At 34.9% G+C, this 18992-nt stretch overlaps 1 protein-coding gene across 1 annotated transcript; it reads left to right on the forward strand.

Moving 5' to 3' along the window:
• Positions 1-798: 798 nt before the first annotated feature.
• LOC129805184 (uncharacterized) lies at positions 799-17872 on the forward strand. The gene is made up of 5 exons (XM_055852943.1): positions 799-811; positions 878-1156; positions 4761-5902; positions 7184-7494; positions 17002-17872. Exons 1-5 carry the CDS (start codon positions 799-801, stop codon positions 17870-17872), a joined length of 2616 nt encoding a protein of 871 aa, XP_055708918.1.
• The last annotated feature ends 1120 nt before the right edge of the window (positions 17873-18992 follow it).

Raw genomic sequence — 18992 nt, forward strand, 5'->3', positions numbered from 1 at the left:
TAATGGTATAAGAATAGAAAAAAGAATTCTAATTGATTGAAGAAATAAAATTATTTTTTACTAAAACAATTAAATTGTTAATATCCGAATTTTATCATAATATTGCTATATCTTTAGATACACAATTTTTTATGTTAAAAATATAACGTTGGTTATTGGTATAAAAAAGACCATTTATCTTCGAAAATACTGTAAAACCATACAATGTTAGTTCAACAGTAAAGAAATGATTACATTATTGGAGTTATTGGAGACACCACAGAAGTTTATAGTGTAAATAAAATTACTATTGATACTATTGGAGATTAACACTACTTTATAATTATATATTAATTAACCTAATATTATAGGTATATTAATATACCTCGCGAGTTTTTCTTCGCTATTTTCTTCAGTGCATATGGCAAAAATGACCTATCTACTATCTAGAGAGAGTCGTCAATCAGAGCAAATGACACTCAAATCATCCAATTTCTTCTCAGGAGAGACTAGAAAAAATTCCTGCAGTTAACGAGAGATCTCCAGTTCGATTCTGGGTAGAACAGGAATTTTTTCCTGAGAAGAAATTGGATGATTTGAGTGTCATTTGCTCTGATTGACGACTCTCGTAATAAATTCTCACTATTTACTATCTATTTCAAATTTTCAACTAATAATCTAAAAATTGCTACTAAATCGCAATAGGTTTAGAAAATTATTTAATGCTCTTAAGTCATTTTTTTGTTTCTTGAGGTGTATTCTTCAACAGTTGATAAAGTGGTTTGTTTTATGTGATTCTTTGAAGTGTTTTCAATGAATATGGAGACAAAAGGTAAAGGTAATGTTTATCCTTTTATAGCCTTCTCTTAACAAATTTCCTTTCACTGTGAAAAAATAGACTTTGAATTGAAGATTGAGGATATTTTTGAGGCTGTCGCGAGCATCCCATTCAAGAACAAGAAGTATGAAATTGAAAAATTTGTGAGCACCATGTTAAATGGAGAATTAAAGGATGATAATAAGAAGCTAGTGGGACGTTTGTGGAAGCAATTTGAGAGGAGGTGGGCTGCCGCTCACAGGCACCCGGAAATTTTTAAGAGGGACAACGCCGTTTGGTTGCAATCAACTATAAAGTTCTGTTCTTCAGAGGAGATTGACAGTAATGTCGTCGACAAAGGTAAAAAAAATTATTGCATATAGTACTTTATAAAATTATTTTGTAGTTTCCTGACCTGACTCAAAATGCTACAATTTTAATTGCTCGAACTCGACGAGAAAGCAGTTTTTGTTATCCGATTTTTTTCAACCCTTAACTATTCTGGCTTCATTTATATTTAAGGCTAATATTTCTTAAAAAATACTTTCTAATTGATAGATTTTCAATTTTAGGCTGTTGTTATAATAATATATAGACAAATTTAAATCGATATTAAACTGATATGCACCAAATAAATTTTCGAAAAAGAATATTAGACAGAGAAAAGAAATGTCCAATCGTCTTGAAATTGTATTGCCTAAATTTAAAGACAGAGCAGTTTAGGGGAGTCTAAGGTAAAATTTGTCAAAATGCATGAGCACACAGAAAACTTAATCGATTTATAATAAGCATATTCTTATAAGATTATTCCAAATATTTCTGAATATTTTTCTGAAAACTATTTTTCTATATTTTGAAAAAATATGGTTTTTAAGCCATTTTCTAAAAAGTAAATTTTGTAGAAATTTTTCAAAACTTCTTGAAAAAATTTTGTCAGATATTGGATAATTTGTAATATACTGCTCTCACAAATGAAAAAAACCAAACTGACATATTCTAATAGGACATTTACTCCTCTAAAACTTTGTCGAAGGACATTTTTTCCAACAAGAAATAGGCTTTAGTTAAGTATATCAATATTGAGTTTTTCTATATGGAATACATTCCAATAATAAGACTGAAGATTTCAATTTTTTCCTATATTCCTTACTTGAATAACTTATAAATCGTAAGATTAAGAAGGTTATTGGTAAAAATTTAAAGCCTGCGTCTCTCCTATTTTGGAAAGTATCGAGTTGTTTTTTAATTTTAAATTTGATAAATTTTGTCACTATCTCTCCTATATTTCAACTTGTCACCATTTTGAAGCCTAAATCTAAAGGGAAATCGATTTCAGGTCTTTAATGACCCTATCTAAAAGAAAAGGGACAGATAATCCTAACCGGCTTATGTAGGTGAGATTCTTAACGTGAGCTAACTCGGAGTGCATGCAAATTCGATTTGATGCTGAAGATAGGGGACGCCATTCAGTTATCTTGAATCAAATTCGTGAAATTATACAAATTTTGTATTTAAACCAAAATATCAAGGATTTGGATGAACTGACAGAAAAGTGTTATATGGGTGAAATGTAGACCAGAATGTTCTCTATAATTCTGCCGTAGAACTTGAACTCATCGATTACTCAGAAACCAAGATAAGCGAGATTTTTTGTTTCTTAACTCGTTTTTTCATCCAGAGTGCCCCAAGTGTTCATTTGTTGAACTTCAACTATATCAAAGAATTGTTGTATTTTGTGGGACTTTCCATTTAAACCCCTATTTTAAGTGTCTCGGTGGAGTAGAGGCAGTCAAATTGGCATCTGAGTGATTTCAATTTCAAAGCGTTATTATGGGAAAAATCAATTTTTTCACACTTAAACGGCAAAATCGGAGTGATAGCGTAGTCTGAGTGGAAAATGATGTATGGATGAAATGTAGAGACAAATGTGTTCTACAATTGTGTCGAAGTAATCATCAAAATCGGTTTAGCGACAGTCGAGATAATTGAGGTTATGTGATATTGAAATTGGTTTTTCGACTGTGGCGCCCCTGGTGTTGGACCCACGAAGTTCAAATATTCTAGAAAGTTGTAGCATTTGGTGAGATCTTTCGTTTAAGCCCTTATTCATCAAAATCGGTCACATAGAACCGGAGATATGATTTTTTGAATTTCGTGAACTTTGACCCCTCATATCTCCGGTTCTATTGAAACCACAGCGCACATTTGCACCATTTTGGAAACGTCCTAGACTGGACTACAACATACTAAAATTTCATTAACTTGCACAATGCCGTTTTTGGGAAAAATGTCTTTGAATTTCGATGAATTTTGACGCTATCACAGCGCCATCTGTGGTGACTTTTTGAACTTCCATCTGAAAGTGCTCATCGATACGAAACCAAAAAGGTAAAATTTAGGTCGCTATGTTAATTAGAACCGGAGATAGAGGCCGGTCAATGTTCGAACTTTGACCCCTTATAGCTCGGGTCAAGGGTTTTAGATCGACTTAAGGTTTTTTTTTTGTTTGATAGGTATAATCAACGGCTACAACATACTAAATTTTCAGCCCGATGCACAATGGAATTTTTGAGTTATTTAACTTTTAAGATTTAAAAATTTTCTTTTTAATACTAGCGCCCCTAGCCGTGGTTTTATGAACTTGCGATGTTAGAAGGGGAAGTGGCATTTCACGAGAGCTTTCCAAAAAGCCCTCACTTTTTAAATTCTGACAATTAGAACCGGAGTTATGGCCATTTTAAGACATTTTTTTTGGACCCTTATAGCTCGGGTCAGGGGGGTCGGGGCACCTTAAGTTTGGTATTGATGGAAAGCTCTAAGGCCCAGCTATAACATACTAAAACTTGAGTACGCTGAATGCCATAGGGGCGGAGCTATTGAGAAAACAAAAAAAGGGGGGTCTTCAAAATGGCGGAAGGAGGGGTGGGGGGTGGGGGGTCTATGCACCAAGTTGCAATTTTCACCCGATATATAACCTTTGCCGAAAACCGCAAGTCGACATCTTTTTTAGTTTAGGAGCTATTAAGCTCCAAAGAGCGGCCGGCCGGCCGGCCGGCCGGCCGGGAACGTAACTTAGCCACATATATATTCGGAATCAGGAAGTGGCGAAACACATTTTGGCCAAATTTGAGGTCGATCGGACGACATGAAATTTTGTTAGGATTATAGTAGGTGAGATTGTTAAGAATCTCACCTAATATTATTATCTCGAATTATATTTTTGCATTATGTCTTAAAAATATTTAAGCTCAAAAATGACGATTTTTTTAAAATTCTCAAATTCATAATTGATTTTATTTATTTTTTATACTTCTAATTTTTTTTAAGCAAAACCGTTTCGGAAAAAGAAACTACAAGCCTCACACGTAATATTTTTCATTAAAGTCAAAATTATTATTGATTAGTATTGTTATATAAATGATTTAAATTTTTGGGCTATTTTTGTGCTTATCGCTCGTAGGTGCAAAAAATACACCGATTCAGACTCTATTGGACATTCCTAGGTTAGATGTAAGACTTATCATTGATTATGTACACCAGTTTCATTTTTATTGTTGATTTTAGGTCCGTAAAAAGTGTCTCGTCCTTAAAGGGTTAAAGTCTTCGATGTTCGATCAAGGGTTTGTAAACCTACTCGGCACTACTTTGCTTCCATCTCTGTATCTTAGAAAGTACTTCGAATTGGGTTTTAAAATTCTTCTTCGTATATTCTTACAGATTAGTTTATCTATCAATTTAAGCAAACCGATTTTTTCAGTCTTTTGACCCATATAAAATTCAAACGGTAAGAGATATCAACTTCCGGTCTTCGGTGACTCCACCTCAAATGACATTATCTCAAAAGTATTTTTTTTTTGTTTTTACCCTCTCCCGTTTCATGCGCTCCCTCTCCCCCAAATTTAACCCTACAATGCAGGGAACATCTTTACTTAATAAAAATGTATAAATATTTATAATTCTGTAGGAGGCCGGCCATCAGTGCCATTTGAAGAATCCTCCCTCCGAAGCAAAAGGAGGAAAACACAAGAGTTGAGAATAAACTACAGTTCAGAAGAATTGCAGTTCTCAGCAAATATGCGTGCACGAGTAGAGGGGAAATTGACAAAACAGTCGGGGTTTGAGGCCAGGCCACTCTCTAAAAGTGAGGCCTTGGCCAGATATGTAGAAGCGAAGATGACGAGGCACTCTTACAACATCTTTTACGAACCTGCCAAGTCGATCTATCCACCATACAAAAAAATTCAAGAAGCTAAAAAGCTGTGCTATCTTCCACAAAGCAGCAGTAGTGTTTCGGAGACCGAGTGTCTCTTGGACTTACAAATGCTATTGGATCACACTGCCAGAAGAATTGTGGAAGTTAGTGATATAAGTGGACTAGGCCAACACGACCTCCAATTATTTTGGAAGTGGGGATGCGATGGAGCAACAGGAATGAGTGAATACAAGCAGAAGTTTTTAGATCCAACTTCAAGCGACTCCGCAATATTCATGACCTCTGCTGTACCGTTAAAGATGTCAGCGTGCAGTGATGGCCCAGAGATCTGGCAGAACCCCCTGCCTGCGTCCCCAAAGTGGTGTCGACCTATACGCATCCAGTATGTCAAAGAAAATTCAACGGTGGTCCAACAAGAGTATGAGCGAATGATGGTGGCAATAGAAAACTTACAGCCAACTTCACTTGATGCTCAAAATTTTCACATCACTATTAAGCATCGGATGATGTTTACAATGGCTGATGTGAAAGTTTTGAACATAATAACATCTACTCCGTCCAATAAACACTGCTATGTGTGTGGGGCCAGTACGGCTCAATTCCACAAGTTCAGGGACATCCAAAACCTCACCCCGATTGATTCACATTTGAACTTTGGCCTTAGTCCACTTCACTGCTGGATACGAACATTCGAAGCCATTTTACATGTCGCCTACAGGCTCTCCTTTAAAAAATACTTCAAAAGACATCATGAGGATGAGTTTAAAGCAACAAAACTTCGCATCCAGCAGGAATTTTTTGAACAGTTGGGGCTGCATGTGGATAAGCCAAGACCAGGATCGGCCAATTCTAATGATGGAAATACCGCTAGGCGGTTCTTTGCTAATCCACAGGTAAAAAGTAAGCATAATACTTGTGAGATTTCATTAATGATCTTCCGTTTCAAATACCGCATGTACAGCATCACCTTTATGCTGATGATCTTCAGATTTATTATTCTGGTGATCCTCAAGCTCCTGCTTCAGCTTTTGCTCCTATTAATAACAGTTTGTCCTTGGTAAATAACTAGGCTGTTGCTAATTGATTGGTTCTTAATCCCAAAAAGTTCCTCTTCCTGTTAATTGGAAACAGACAAACTAAGCCCTCCCCCAGCCCTGTTTTACTCTCCGACGAGCCTATTCCTGTATTAAATCATACTCGTAATCTTGATGTCATTTTTAAGGACACTGTTACTTGGCATGATCATGTCTCAGAAATTTGCCGCAAGTTTAATTTCGCTCCTTACACCCTTCGTAGAGTCGCTTTTCTCTTGGTCCACTATCCGCTATTCAGATATTCGCTTGCTCTTGGTCCGCTCCCTTCTTGTGCCACACTTCCTCTATGCTTCAGGGCTTTTCTATTTCTGTGATACTGACTCAAATCAATTTTGTCGTTTTAGTGTAAAAACAATGATTTTTTCAATCCAAATCCTTGATATTTTGGTTTAAATACGAAATTTCTAAAATTTTACGAAAACTTGATTCAAGATCACTGAATGGCGTCCCCTATCTTCAGCTCTAAATCGAATTTGTAAGCATTCCGAGTTAGCTCACGTTAAGAATCTCACCACATAAGCCGGTTAGGATTATCACTCGCTTTCTATTTTCTTGTTTCATTACAGTAAACTCTCGCCGATTCGGCTCTTGTAAAATCAGAATACTTTTTAATTCGGGCAGTAGTTAAAATTTAAAAAATGCTTATCGACATTTATCAAGTTTTCGAATGAAGCAAATTCACTTAAATTTGCCATGTTTTGTCTCAGTTATGATGTGATTTTGCATTATTAAGTGGTTTTCATGAAATTTACTATGAATATGAGTACGGAAACATAATATGAGTTTGCAGAAGAACAAAAAAACGTTGCATTTCATACAATTTGACGCCCAAATTTCTCTTTAATTCGGGTGACAGTTCAGTCCCAAATACTAGAATTTGAGGGAGTCTACTGTTTTTTAAACAAGTGAATTATTGACATTGAAGACCTGTTGTAGTTTCAAAACTCTTGTATTAATCTTATATCTTAAATCGACAATCTGGTAGATTGTTGGAGAATAATATAAAAAATATATTTTTTAAATAAATAAATCATCTGTAGAAGTATTTTTCACATTCATGTTTAAAACACCAATCCTCAGGTTTCTTCTGAGATCACTGGCATCAAAGAAGAGCTCATTACACGATTGCGGAATTTGCTCTTGGCAATATCCAGTGGGAAACTTCTGGACCCAGGAAAATTCGAAAGATATGCCATGAAAACCGCAGAAATATATGTGAAAGAGTATGGATGGTATAAAATGCCTCCTACTCTTCACAAAGTCCTGTTTCATGGACACCAGGTTATTGCGAAGAGCCAATTTCCTATCGGGTATTTGTCTGAAGAACCGCAGGAAGCTCTCAACAAAGAAGTGTACCGGATTAGAAGAAATAATACTCGCAAATATTCGAGGTATATGAATAAAATCATTTTAATCCAATAGTAAAAAATATGTTTATATTTGTTAGTTTATTTTTATAATATTAATGTAGTTGTAAAGTTATAAAAAAATATAGTTAAGAAAAACGCATGGTCTATAAAAAGCACATGGTTACTCAAAATTGATTTTTTTTGTAATATTCCATTAAACAAAGAGATCCTTAGTTTATACTATTTAAGATTCAACGTAGTATTCTCCAGTTGTAGTTATCCTCAATGATTTCATTTTCGATCCTGATTCATTTATAAAGTCAAAACTCACACTTTTCACTTTTTACGATTTACTTTTGATAGTAGTGAGAAAAAGACATTTTTTAGAGACTAGCATCCAACTATAAAAGATAAATTAATAGGAAGGATCATTATGTAGCCGAAAAATTATGAAGCATACATAGAGCCTTCAATCTTAGAACGTTTCGCCAATAATTAAACAATTAATAGTATATTTAACCCTCTAATGATTAAGAGTCACTGCAGGGTAGCATCACAAAAATTACATTTACAACGACAATAAAGTTTTTATTTATTTAAAAGTGCAATAATATTCTCGGTAATAGTCTTCCTAACATCTTCTGAAGGTTTGAACTCATTTTGACTCTTCGTTTTGTTGCTATTCCCAGTTTTGTGTGACAAGTCAGAGAAAAAGAGGGAAAATTTTTTTGTGCAGAAAATCTCATTTCTAAATTCAAAAAAAATAAAGATTTAAAGTAATCTGACTAAAATAAGTTAATTTTTTACTGAAAGATATGTCATTCTACTTTGTAAATTATAATTTAGGAAATTGAAAAAAATTAAAATGTGAATTTTAGAAATTTCTGAATATTTTATTAAAGTTTTAAAACGAAAAAATGAACTTAGAAAAAAAAATAGAAGAATGAGGGCCGCAGAAAAAAAATTATTCGTTCACAAAGAAAATGAAGCATGAGCCATTTAAATTTTCACGGATCGACAAAATTTAAACTTGCTTTTATCACTACCTGACACCCATTTTTTGTATCATTGAAAATGTTTTATCATAAATAAATCAAATTCAAGTTTCTTTTTATTGATTAAGTTTCAAAAAATCGAAAAGTTGTGTCAAGCAGTACTAACTTTAAAAATTTTTATGTTTCTGTGATTCTCATCTTTTTAAAATTATATTTATTGCATAATAAAATACCATTTTATATTGTAGGACGGCCGCAAACCAGGATTTGATTAATGGTTTAATTGTTGGGTCAGATCCTGTAATCTCCCACTATCGCTATCACCAAATGGAGAAGAAAAAGACAGAAAATGTACTCCCAGAAGACGTGCAAGATTTAATAAGAACCTAAATCAAAAAATATATTGAAAAGGAAAATCAAAAATTAATTTCTTTGTTTTTAGTATTTATTCACTCTTTCACACACATGTGACGTAGAAAACTACCACACATGGATAAATGGTTTAATTGTACTATGGATATTCTAAAAGCAGACTCTTGAGGAGAAGAAACAGAACAAAAGAGGTGGCAATACGTTACAGCTTTGAATTTGAATTTGAAGTTATTTATGCCCAAAAAATACAAAGAACTTACATAGCGTAATTTTCAAACCCCATGACATAAAACCTTATAACGTGGGACTTTCACACATATTTTACATATTTTACTCCGGATTCCTTATTCACATATAAATTGTTTATAAACACCTTTTTAACGTCAAAATTAAAAAATGCACTTTTTGACGAAAATTGCTTCTAGTGTGTAGACGCCATAAGACTTCAACTTATGGCTAAAATCATCGTACTATAGTATTCGAGCATATAAAATAAAATATGTATTTCTTAGAGTTTTTATTTATATCTTCAAAGTGTTTTCAATTTTTACTGGATTACAATCGATTTGAACTGGTTCATAAATCACTCAAAAGATCCCACAAAATAGTTTTTGGAGTAATGTAATTGAATTTCGTATAAAAATTAGTTATCGGTTATGAACCGGTTCATTACCGGTTTAAAACCGATTGGAACCGGTTAAGTTTTGTCGGAAATTTCGAGACCTTTCCAACGACCCCAAACATGACTCCATTCGCTTGATAAATGCGCTTTCTAGATCCTTTATAACTTTTGACCTTGAAAATCCGTTATCAGGAATGATTCAACGGGATGTTCGTATATGGAGAAGATGTCCGCCTGTTTAATCTCTAAAACATATCCAAAAATGAAGACAATCGCACTGCACGTTTTCGAGATATCATAAAAAACATAATTTTGGTGGGTGGGCGAGGGGTGGGGGTTAAATGAGGAGCATATTAATAATCCCAGAGTAGACTTATGGGGGGGTGCCCGGAAGGTCCCAAATCTCTATCTCTAACCGTATGCCTTACAAAATATATTTTGTTGGTGTTTACTGGTTCTATGTAAGTTTACCCGCCTTTCCCCTATGATTTTTCAATTTTTGGTATCAGAATTGGAATCAGGGACCCCAAATTAGCTATATATGACCTTTTCGCCACAGAGCTGGGGTTTTGGCCACTTTTTGTATGGAGCGGCCCCACTGTGCACTGAGGAAGACGCGTTGAAGCGCCGAAAGCTTTGGCAAAAAATTTTGTGTTTTCCTGTCTTGAAAGGATTGCACCCCCTGACGCATCCGGAGGGAGTTCATCTCCTTGACCGTCCTATACTAATTGCCGTCAGTAATCTACCGAAAATTCAATGGGATTTCTTATGGCTCCGACCAGGGGGGGTCGGTTTCTTATACTTCCAATGCTTTAGAAATGGAACCTCAATTTTCTATATACCTCTCACTCATTTGTTTGGAAAAGAATAGCAAATGAGGGAGTGAGACAAACAATAGCAATTTTCGATGGAAGAAAGAATCTTGATTTTCGGACTCTAATGCAACTTAAAATCAAATGTACTCGGGCAACTTTTGTTTAAATAGGGTAGAGATCATATTTCATTGAAAAGATATGATGAGAAAAGAAAGATAATCGTGTAAAAACGAAAAAACCAATCTGTAAATAATGCCCGAAATGACATTTCAAGAGAGTCGAAAGAGAGAAAGTGGGTGGGGGAGAGACCTTCACGAGAAATATGTGATTCGCTCAAAATTATTACTGGAAAATTAACTCAGGTCAAAGTTAATGCAATTTTAGATCTATTGTGTTAATTTGGTTGAGGTGTTATTCCTTAAAATAAATTAAAAAATCAAAGAGAGTCCAAAAATTCTCTCGCGAATCTCCCAATTTTCTCAATTTGACTCCCCCATAACAACAGTTCTGCAGTTAGGATTTTCATAGGACATGTCCACTGAATTTTAAAGACATGTCTTATTCGCACCCAACACGTTATAAAATCTATTGAAATACCAAATTATTTTGTGAAAAGTGTCTAAAAACTAAAAAGAACTAAATGATATAATATTGTTGAATAAAATAAATAGCAATATGAAGAAGTAAGGCGAGATAAAAATGGATAAACTCACAAGGGAGGTTCTCACTCGATATCGAGTTCATTCATGAAACTTTGCATATTACCTTATTTGGGCATGCCAAATTCAATGGTGATAGTCAAAAACTTCGATAGGCCTCGATACCCCCGCTACAGGGGGTGGGGTTGGGGTACAAAATTCATAATTTTGGCTCTAGCCGCCAGAGGGTTGGAAATAGCGACTTCGGGTCTTCGGGTGACCCCCCCATAAGTTATCCTTGGGAATCTAAATATGACCTTCATTTTCCCCCCACCCCTCCCCTTCTCTTAAAAAACGTGTTTTTTGGGATATTTCGAAAACTAATGATCCGATAGTTTTCATTGTCGGATATGTTTTAGATGTTGTCCAGGTGGATATTTCGTCCATACATATCAATGACCTTGAAACATTCCTTCATATCATTTTTCAAGGTCAAATGTATTACGCTTTAAATATTCATTTTTTTCAATCAATTTTATCAAAGTATGATTTTTTATTAACGCTCATTTATTTAATAATGAATATAAACCCATTTAAACCGCTTTAATGCTATTGACATGTTTTTGACATTTATATGTACTTCAATTACAAATATCATTTTAAAAATACTCCATGTCTACCAAATTCTAATATTGGGCATTGACTTTTTTCCTAAATTAAGACATTAAGGTAATGAAATTTTCATGAAATTTGTGAAATTTATGAAATTTTATGAAAGTTATGAACATTTTCTGGATTATGTTTTAACGATTGCTGATTATTAATTTAAAATTTATATTAAGGATTATAATATGTGAATGAAATGAAATGGCACATATCATCCAATACGACAATAATGTATTGAATTTCAAGTATATAAAGACCTACATGCAATCATTAACACAAAATGCTATTTTCTGATAGGCTTAACTTTTAAAAATAAGTATTTTGAACTCATACTAGACATCTTAAGAAAATCTACACAGATCAATCACAAAACCGGGAAAAAAGTATATTTAAAACATGTACAGTTCAAGCATAAAACGACTAACCCCGTCCTACAAATAGATAAAATATAAAATTAAACGGTAAGTGTACTTAAAATCATGCACAGCTGAATCATAAAACGGTTAATTGTGCGCCTAAATTCACGCACAGATCATTCATTAAACGGTAAATGCGCTTAAAATCACACACAGTTCAATTTAAAAACGATTAACCCTTTAAGGACGATTGTAATACCGTTTTCCCATAAAGAAAATAATTTTTTCTGACCACCTAAAGTTATTTTTCCTTATATTTGTACGTAATTGCAAAGTAGAAGGTTGAAGGAATCTAGGATATTTTTTGGAAGTCTCCAGGTATTTCCTACATAGGAAATTTTTAAGCTAAAAATTGACGAATTTTTATACTTCCAATTTTTTTTAAACAAAACCGTTCTGGGAAAAAAAAACTACAAGACTCAAACATAATATTTTTCATTAAATTGAAAATTTTATCATTCATTAGTATTGACAGAAAAAATACTTGAATTTTTTGGCTATTTATGTCCCTATCGTTCGTAAAGGCCAGAAATTAATCAAATCCCACTCTGTTGGCATTTCGAAGTCAAGATATAAGACCTTTTACTGCCTTTGGTCGGTGGTTTTATTTATATTGCTGATTTTCGGTCCGCGCAAACTGTCTTGTCGTTAAAGGGTTAAGATTGCGCTTAAAATAACGCACAGATGAATCATAAAACGGAAAATCCGCTTAAAAACACGCAAAGTGTGATGATAAAACGATTAACAATTCAATCATAAAACGGTAAGAACGCTTAAAATCACGCACTTTCCAGTCATAAAACGGTAAATGTGACTAAAATCACGCACAGATGAATCATAAAACGGAAAATGCGCTTAAAATTACGCACAGATGAATCATAAAACGGTAAATGTGCTTAAAATCACGCACAGTTGAATCATAAAACGGTGTGCGCGCTTAAAATCACGCACATCTGAATCATAAAACGGTAAATGCGCTTAAAATCACGCACACTTGAATCATAAAACGGTAAATGCGCTTAAAATCACGCACAGCTGAATCATAAAACGGTAAATGCGCTTAAAATCACGCAAAATTCAATCACGAAACGGTAAATGCGCTTAAAATCACGCACAGCTGAATCATAAAACGGTAAATGCGCTTAAAATCACGCACAGTTTAATGATAAAACGGTAAATGTGCTTAAAATCACGCACAGTTTAATGATAAAACGATTAAGATATCGCTTAAATTCACGCACAATTTAATCATAAAACTACAAGTATGCTTACAATCATGCACAGCTGAATCATAAAACGGTAAATGCGCTTAAAATCACGCACAGCTGAATCATAAAACGGTAAATGTGCTTAAAATCACGCACAGCTGAATCATAAAACGCTTAGGCCTGCATTTACTGTTTTATGATTCAGCTGTGAATGATTTTATGCGCATTTACCGTCTTCTGATTGAATTGTGCGTGAATTTAAGCGCATATACCGTTTTATGATTCAGCTGTGCGTGATTTTAAGCGCATTTGCCGTTTTATGATTGAACTGTGCGTGATTTTAAGCGCATTTACCGTTTTATGATTCATCTGTGCGTGATTGTAAGTATACTTGTCGTTTTATGATTGAATTGTGCGTGAATTTAAGCGATATCTTAATCTTTTTATCATTAAACTGTGCGTGATTTTAAGCGCATTTACCGTTTTATGATTGAATTGTCCGTGATTTTAAGCGCATATACCGTTTTATGATTCAACTGTGCGTGATTTTAAGCGCATATACTGTTTTATGATTCATCTGTGCGTGATTTTAAGCGCATTTACCGTTTTATGATTGAACTGTGCGTGATTTTAAGCGCATTTACCGTTTTATGATTCAGGTGTGCGTGATTTTAAGCGCATTTACCGTTTTATGATTGAATTGTGCGTGATTTTAAGCGCACATACCGTTTTATGATTCAGCTGTGCTTGATTTTAATCGCATTTGCCGTTTTATGATTCTGCTGTGCGTGATTTTAAGGGCATTTACCGTCTTATGATTCAGCTGTGCGCGATTTTAAGCGAATTTACCGTTTTATGATTCAGATGTGCGTAATTTTAAGCGCATTTACCGTTTTATGATTCTGATGTGCGTAATTTTAAGCGCATTTACCGTTTTATGATTCAGATGTGCGTGATTTTAAGCACATTTATCGTTTTATGATTGAATTGTGCGTGGTTTTAAGCGGATTCTTAATGGTTTTATGATTCAGCTGTGCGTGATTTTAAGCGCATTTTCCGTTTTATGATTCATCTGTGCGTGATTTTAGTCACATTTTCCGTTTTATGACTGGAAAGTGCGTGATTTTAAGCGTTCTTACCGTTTTATGATTGAATTGTTAATCGTTTTATCATCACACTGCGTGTTTTTAAGCGGATTTTCCGTTTTATGATTCATCTGTGCGTTATTTTAAGCGCAATCTGAACCCTTTAACGACAAGACAGTTTGCGCGGACCGAAAATCAGCAATATGAATAAAACCACCGACCAAAGGCAGTAAAATTCGAAATGCCAACAGAGTGGGATTTGATTAATTTCTTGCCTTTACGAACGATAGGGACATAAATAGCCAAAAAATTCAAGTATTTTTTCTGTCAATACTAATGAATGATAAAATTTTCAATTTAATGAAAAATATTATGTTTGAGTCTTGTAGTTTTTATCCCAGAACGGTTTTGTTTAAAAAAAAAATTGGAAGTATAAAAATTCGTCAATTTTTAGCTTAAAAATTTCATATGTAGGAAATACCTGGAGACTTCCAAAAAATATCCTAGATTCCTTCAACCTTCTACTTTGCAATTACGTACAAATATAAGGAAAAATAACTTTAGGTGGTCAGAAAAAATTATTTTCTTTATGGGAAAACGGTGTTCCAATCGTCCTTAAAGGGTTAATCGTTTTTAAATTGAACTGTGCGTGATTTTAAGCGCATTTACCGTTTAATGAATAATCTGTGCGTGAATTTAGGCGCACAATTAACCGTTTTATGATTCAGCTGTGCATGATTTTAAGTACACTTACCGTTTAATATTATATTTTATCTATTTGTAGGACGGGGTTAGTCGTTTTATGCTTGAACTGTACATGTTTTAAATATACTTTTTTCCCGGTTTTGTGATTGATCTGTGTAGATTTTCTTAAGATGACTAGTATGAGTTCAAAATACTTATTTTTAAAAGTTAAGCCTATCAGAAAATAGCATTTTGTGTTAATGATTGCATGTAGGTCTTTATATACTTGAAATTCAATACATTATTGTCGTATTGGATGATATGTGCCATTTCATTTCATTCACATATTATAATCCTTAATATAAATTTTAAATTAATAATCAGCAATCGTTAAAACATAATCCAGAAAATGTTCATAACTTTCATAAAATTTCATAAATTTCACAAATTTCATGAAAATTTCATTACCTTAATGTCTTAATTTAGGAAAAAAGTCAATGCCCAATATTAGAATTTGGTAGACATGGAGTATTTTTAAAATGATATTTGTAATTGAAGTACATATAAATGTCAAAAACATGTCAATGGCATTAAAGCGGTTTAAATAGGTTTATATTCATTATTAAATAAATAAGCGTTAATAAAAAATCATACTTTGATAAAATTGATTGAAAAAAAATGAATATTTAAAGCGTAATACATTTGACTTTGAAAAATGATATGAAGGAATGTTTCAAGATCATTGGTATGTATGGACGAAATATCCATCTGGACAACATCTAAAACATATCCGACAATGAAAACTATCGGATCATTAGTTTTCGAAATAACCAAAAAAACACGTTTTTTAAGAGAAGGGGAGGGGTGGGGGGAAAATGAAGGTCATATTTAGATTCCCAAGGATAACTTATGGGGGGGTCACCCGAAGACCCGAAGTCGCTATTTCCAACCCTCTGGCGGCTAGAGCCAAAATTATGAATTTTGTACCCCAACCCCACCCCCTGTAGCGGGGGTATCGAGGCCTATCGAAGTTTTTGACTATCACCATTGAATTTGGCATGCCCAAATAAGGTAATATGCAAAGTTTCATGAATGAACTCGATATCGAGTGAGAACCTCCCTTGTCAGTGCTCCAAATTGTAAGTTGCCCAAAATAGTGCCATTTTCATATTAGTATTAAATATTTAATTCCCACGAAAATATAGCAATTGTCTGGTAAGACGAAGGATTTGTCCGAGGATGTTTTTCCGACATGTCAAGTGACATTATTTATAGGGCTCTCTCGCAAAAAGAATTTTCTCGAAAGAGAGAGCTCCAATTCTCAGTCGATTTTCAATGTGTTCGGACAAATTATTTTCCATAAACAGTGTATTAGGTGATAGTTACTAATTAGTTTTAGCATTAGTGAAAATATGGTTGAGGTGTTATTTCGGAAAACAGTAAGTTTTATTATAACTCATTCGAGTCGGGGGTCTCTCTGAGAGAATTATAACTCCAGGGTCAAATTAGGTGAATGTGGACAGAGAACTCGCGCTGTGATTGGCTTATTTTATTTCTCTCAAGTACGTCCGAAATCGGTTTGTTTGGGAGACAGCGATATCAAAAAATGTTCCATTTTATTCTTGTTTACGAGGGGGCTTGGCTCCGACACATCTTTTAGATTAGGAAAATTTCATGAAGTCGAAATTCGAATCTGATTCTTTCTCACATTTTTACGTATGTCTATCTCATTCTTTCGCTCTCTGAATTCATTTGCGCTAAATTGAATTTGGAGTGATTTTTATAAGAAGAAGAAGAGTATGAAAGAATGAGATAGTCATATGCAAAACGTGTGAGAAGGAAGAAGATTCGAATTTCGACTTCATGAAATTTTCCTGACCTAAAAGGTGAGCCAGAGCCATTACAAATTTTATTCAATTTTCTCTGAGGGTGAGGATCAATGGCAATTGCATCAGTGATACTCAACCATGCGAATTTGGTGTTCCCCAAGGCTCCGTTCTGGGGCCCTTGCTATTCCTCGTGTATTTAAATAATCTTTTGGAATGTAGCCTGACAGGTTCAATAACAGCCTATGCAGACGACATGGCTCTACTATACTCCGAAACAACAGAGGAAGCAGTTTTCAGTGGAATGCAAAGGGATTTGCAGTTAATAAGAGACTGGTTGGATGCGCATGGAATGGTCATGAGTTCAAAGACGGTACTGATGAATTTTGGCCATGAGACACGTATGCCTCGGCGCCTGATGTGTCACTCCTCTTCTTGCGTTGGGGGCGTGGGGGCGTGCCCTGTGGAGTGCATTGAAATACGTGAGGTTCCTCAGTTCAGGTATTTGGGTTTGACGCTGGACTCTGCGCTGACTTGGCGGCCTCACATTGAAGAAGTTAAAAAAGGAGTGAGGCAGGTGTCACGGCAGATTTTCGTTCTTCGAACCTGTTGTTCTTCCCCGCTCATCAGGGCCTTCTATTTTGCTTTGGCAGAATCTAGGCTAAGATATGGTCTGTACTTTTGGGGCAACGCTTGCAGCACTCACATCAGGCCGCTTCAGATTGCACAGAAGTCCGCTGTCAGGGTGATGTCTTTTGCAGGCAGAAGACAGCACACACGACCTCTGTTTGAAAGTTGGAGGATTCTGCCGATCCAGCACCTATACGTGTATAGAGTGACGGAGTTGTATTTCAAGCGAAGTGGACAGCGCTTCTTCAGGAGGGCTGATTCTTCACGGCGGAGGCGAGGCACATACGCGGTCCCAAAACCAAGAACAGTTGCATTTCGAAGGTCAATAAACTTTTCTGCTCCAACGATTGTGAACAACCTGATGCAAAGACTTCCCTCCTTGTCTCTGGGGACACTTAGGGCGTGGTTAGCCAGTGCAAACAATGAGGATGTGGGTCAAATTGTTACATCAATCTATGTGTAATGTAATCGTGCAAGTGCAATTCATGTCGTGAACTTTGCCAATCCACACCTACAGTGAACTTTTATAAACTTAAAGTGATAGGGAATCAAACAGCTATTGTGGCTCGATTTCCCTCCCGTCTCTCTCTCTCTCTCTCTGGGCATATCCAACTCCCTCGGCTGGTAACCCTGCTACTCTGATGCTGAGCTACATAACATACAACCTGAGAAGGGGCTTTTCCATCGTTTTGCCCTGGAGGTTGGTCTCGACGCTAAGACGGCGATGGCCGCATGGGGGGTGGGTTAAAAGAAAGAGATGAAATAAAAATTCTATTCTAATTCTATTCTATTCTTTAGCCGAGACTCTATAAAATGAGAAAGAAGTAAATTACAGCTGCGAACACGCAGAAACAGGAATTTTGAATTTTTAGTGTCTGTGATAAACATATTAAAGAGATTAGAAAGGAAAATATAAAGTAATAACCTTACTGTGTACACTTTTATAAGGATATGCAATCGAGAAATACTTTCCTTGATTCATAAATTAAGTGCAAGCTTAAGTGAATTTATATGGAATTTTCATTTGTGCAAGATGTCAGTTTAGTAGAACATAAAGATGACAACTCATCTCCCATGCTTTAGAAATGAATGAAAATTCTCAACTAATGACATCACAGTGCCTTCAAGCAAATATTTATAGACATGCTAACCACATTCACATTATGCTTCAAGTCTTAAAGGGTGGTTCTCCCACCCACTTCATTCCTCCTTTAGTTCATTTGACGCGCATCCAAACAACTCAATCTATTCAAATACTTGTTGTTCTCCTTCTCTCTGTTTCTCAAATTCATTTCTCACTTTCTCCACCAAACGTCTTCACATGTGGCGCGCATTTGTATTCCCCCTAAAGGGGCTTTAATACAATTTATTCCACCGATTTTAACGTTTAAATACAAAAGAAAATGTCGTTGAGCAAAAAAAAAAGAGAGAAAAAGGAAGAATAACCCCTTAGGCAGAAAACGACAAAAAGAGTCAAACTAATCCACAAGTGACACTTGCAGCACAGGAAACAGGAAATACCAAAGAAAAGAAAGGTATATAAATCAAAAAACACATATGGAAACTACTTGGAAAATACATTC

This window comes from Phlebotomus papatasi, chromosome 3 (assembly GCF_024763615.1).
Source record: "Phlebotomus papatasi isolate M1 chromosome 3, Ppap_2.1, whole genome shotgun sequence".
Taxonomy (NCBI): Eukaryota; Metazoa; Arthropoda; class Insecta; order Diptera; family Psychodidae; genus Phlebotomus; species Phlebotomus papatasi.

What these genes read in the sequence shown, in the direction of transcription:
- LOC129805184 (XM_055852943.1), top strand. An exon ending in CAGTAATGTCGTCGACAAAG is followed by an intron (nt 1,157 to 4,760) that starts GTAAAAAAAATT and finishes ATAATTCTGTAG; the next exon opens with GAGGCCGGCCATCAGTGCCA. An exon ending in GGTTCTTTGCTAATCCACAG is followed by an intron (nt 5,903 to 7,183) that starts GTAAAAAGTAAG and finishes ACCAATCCTCAG; the next exon opens with GTTTCTTCTGAGATCACTGG.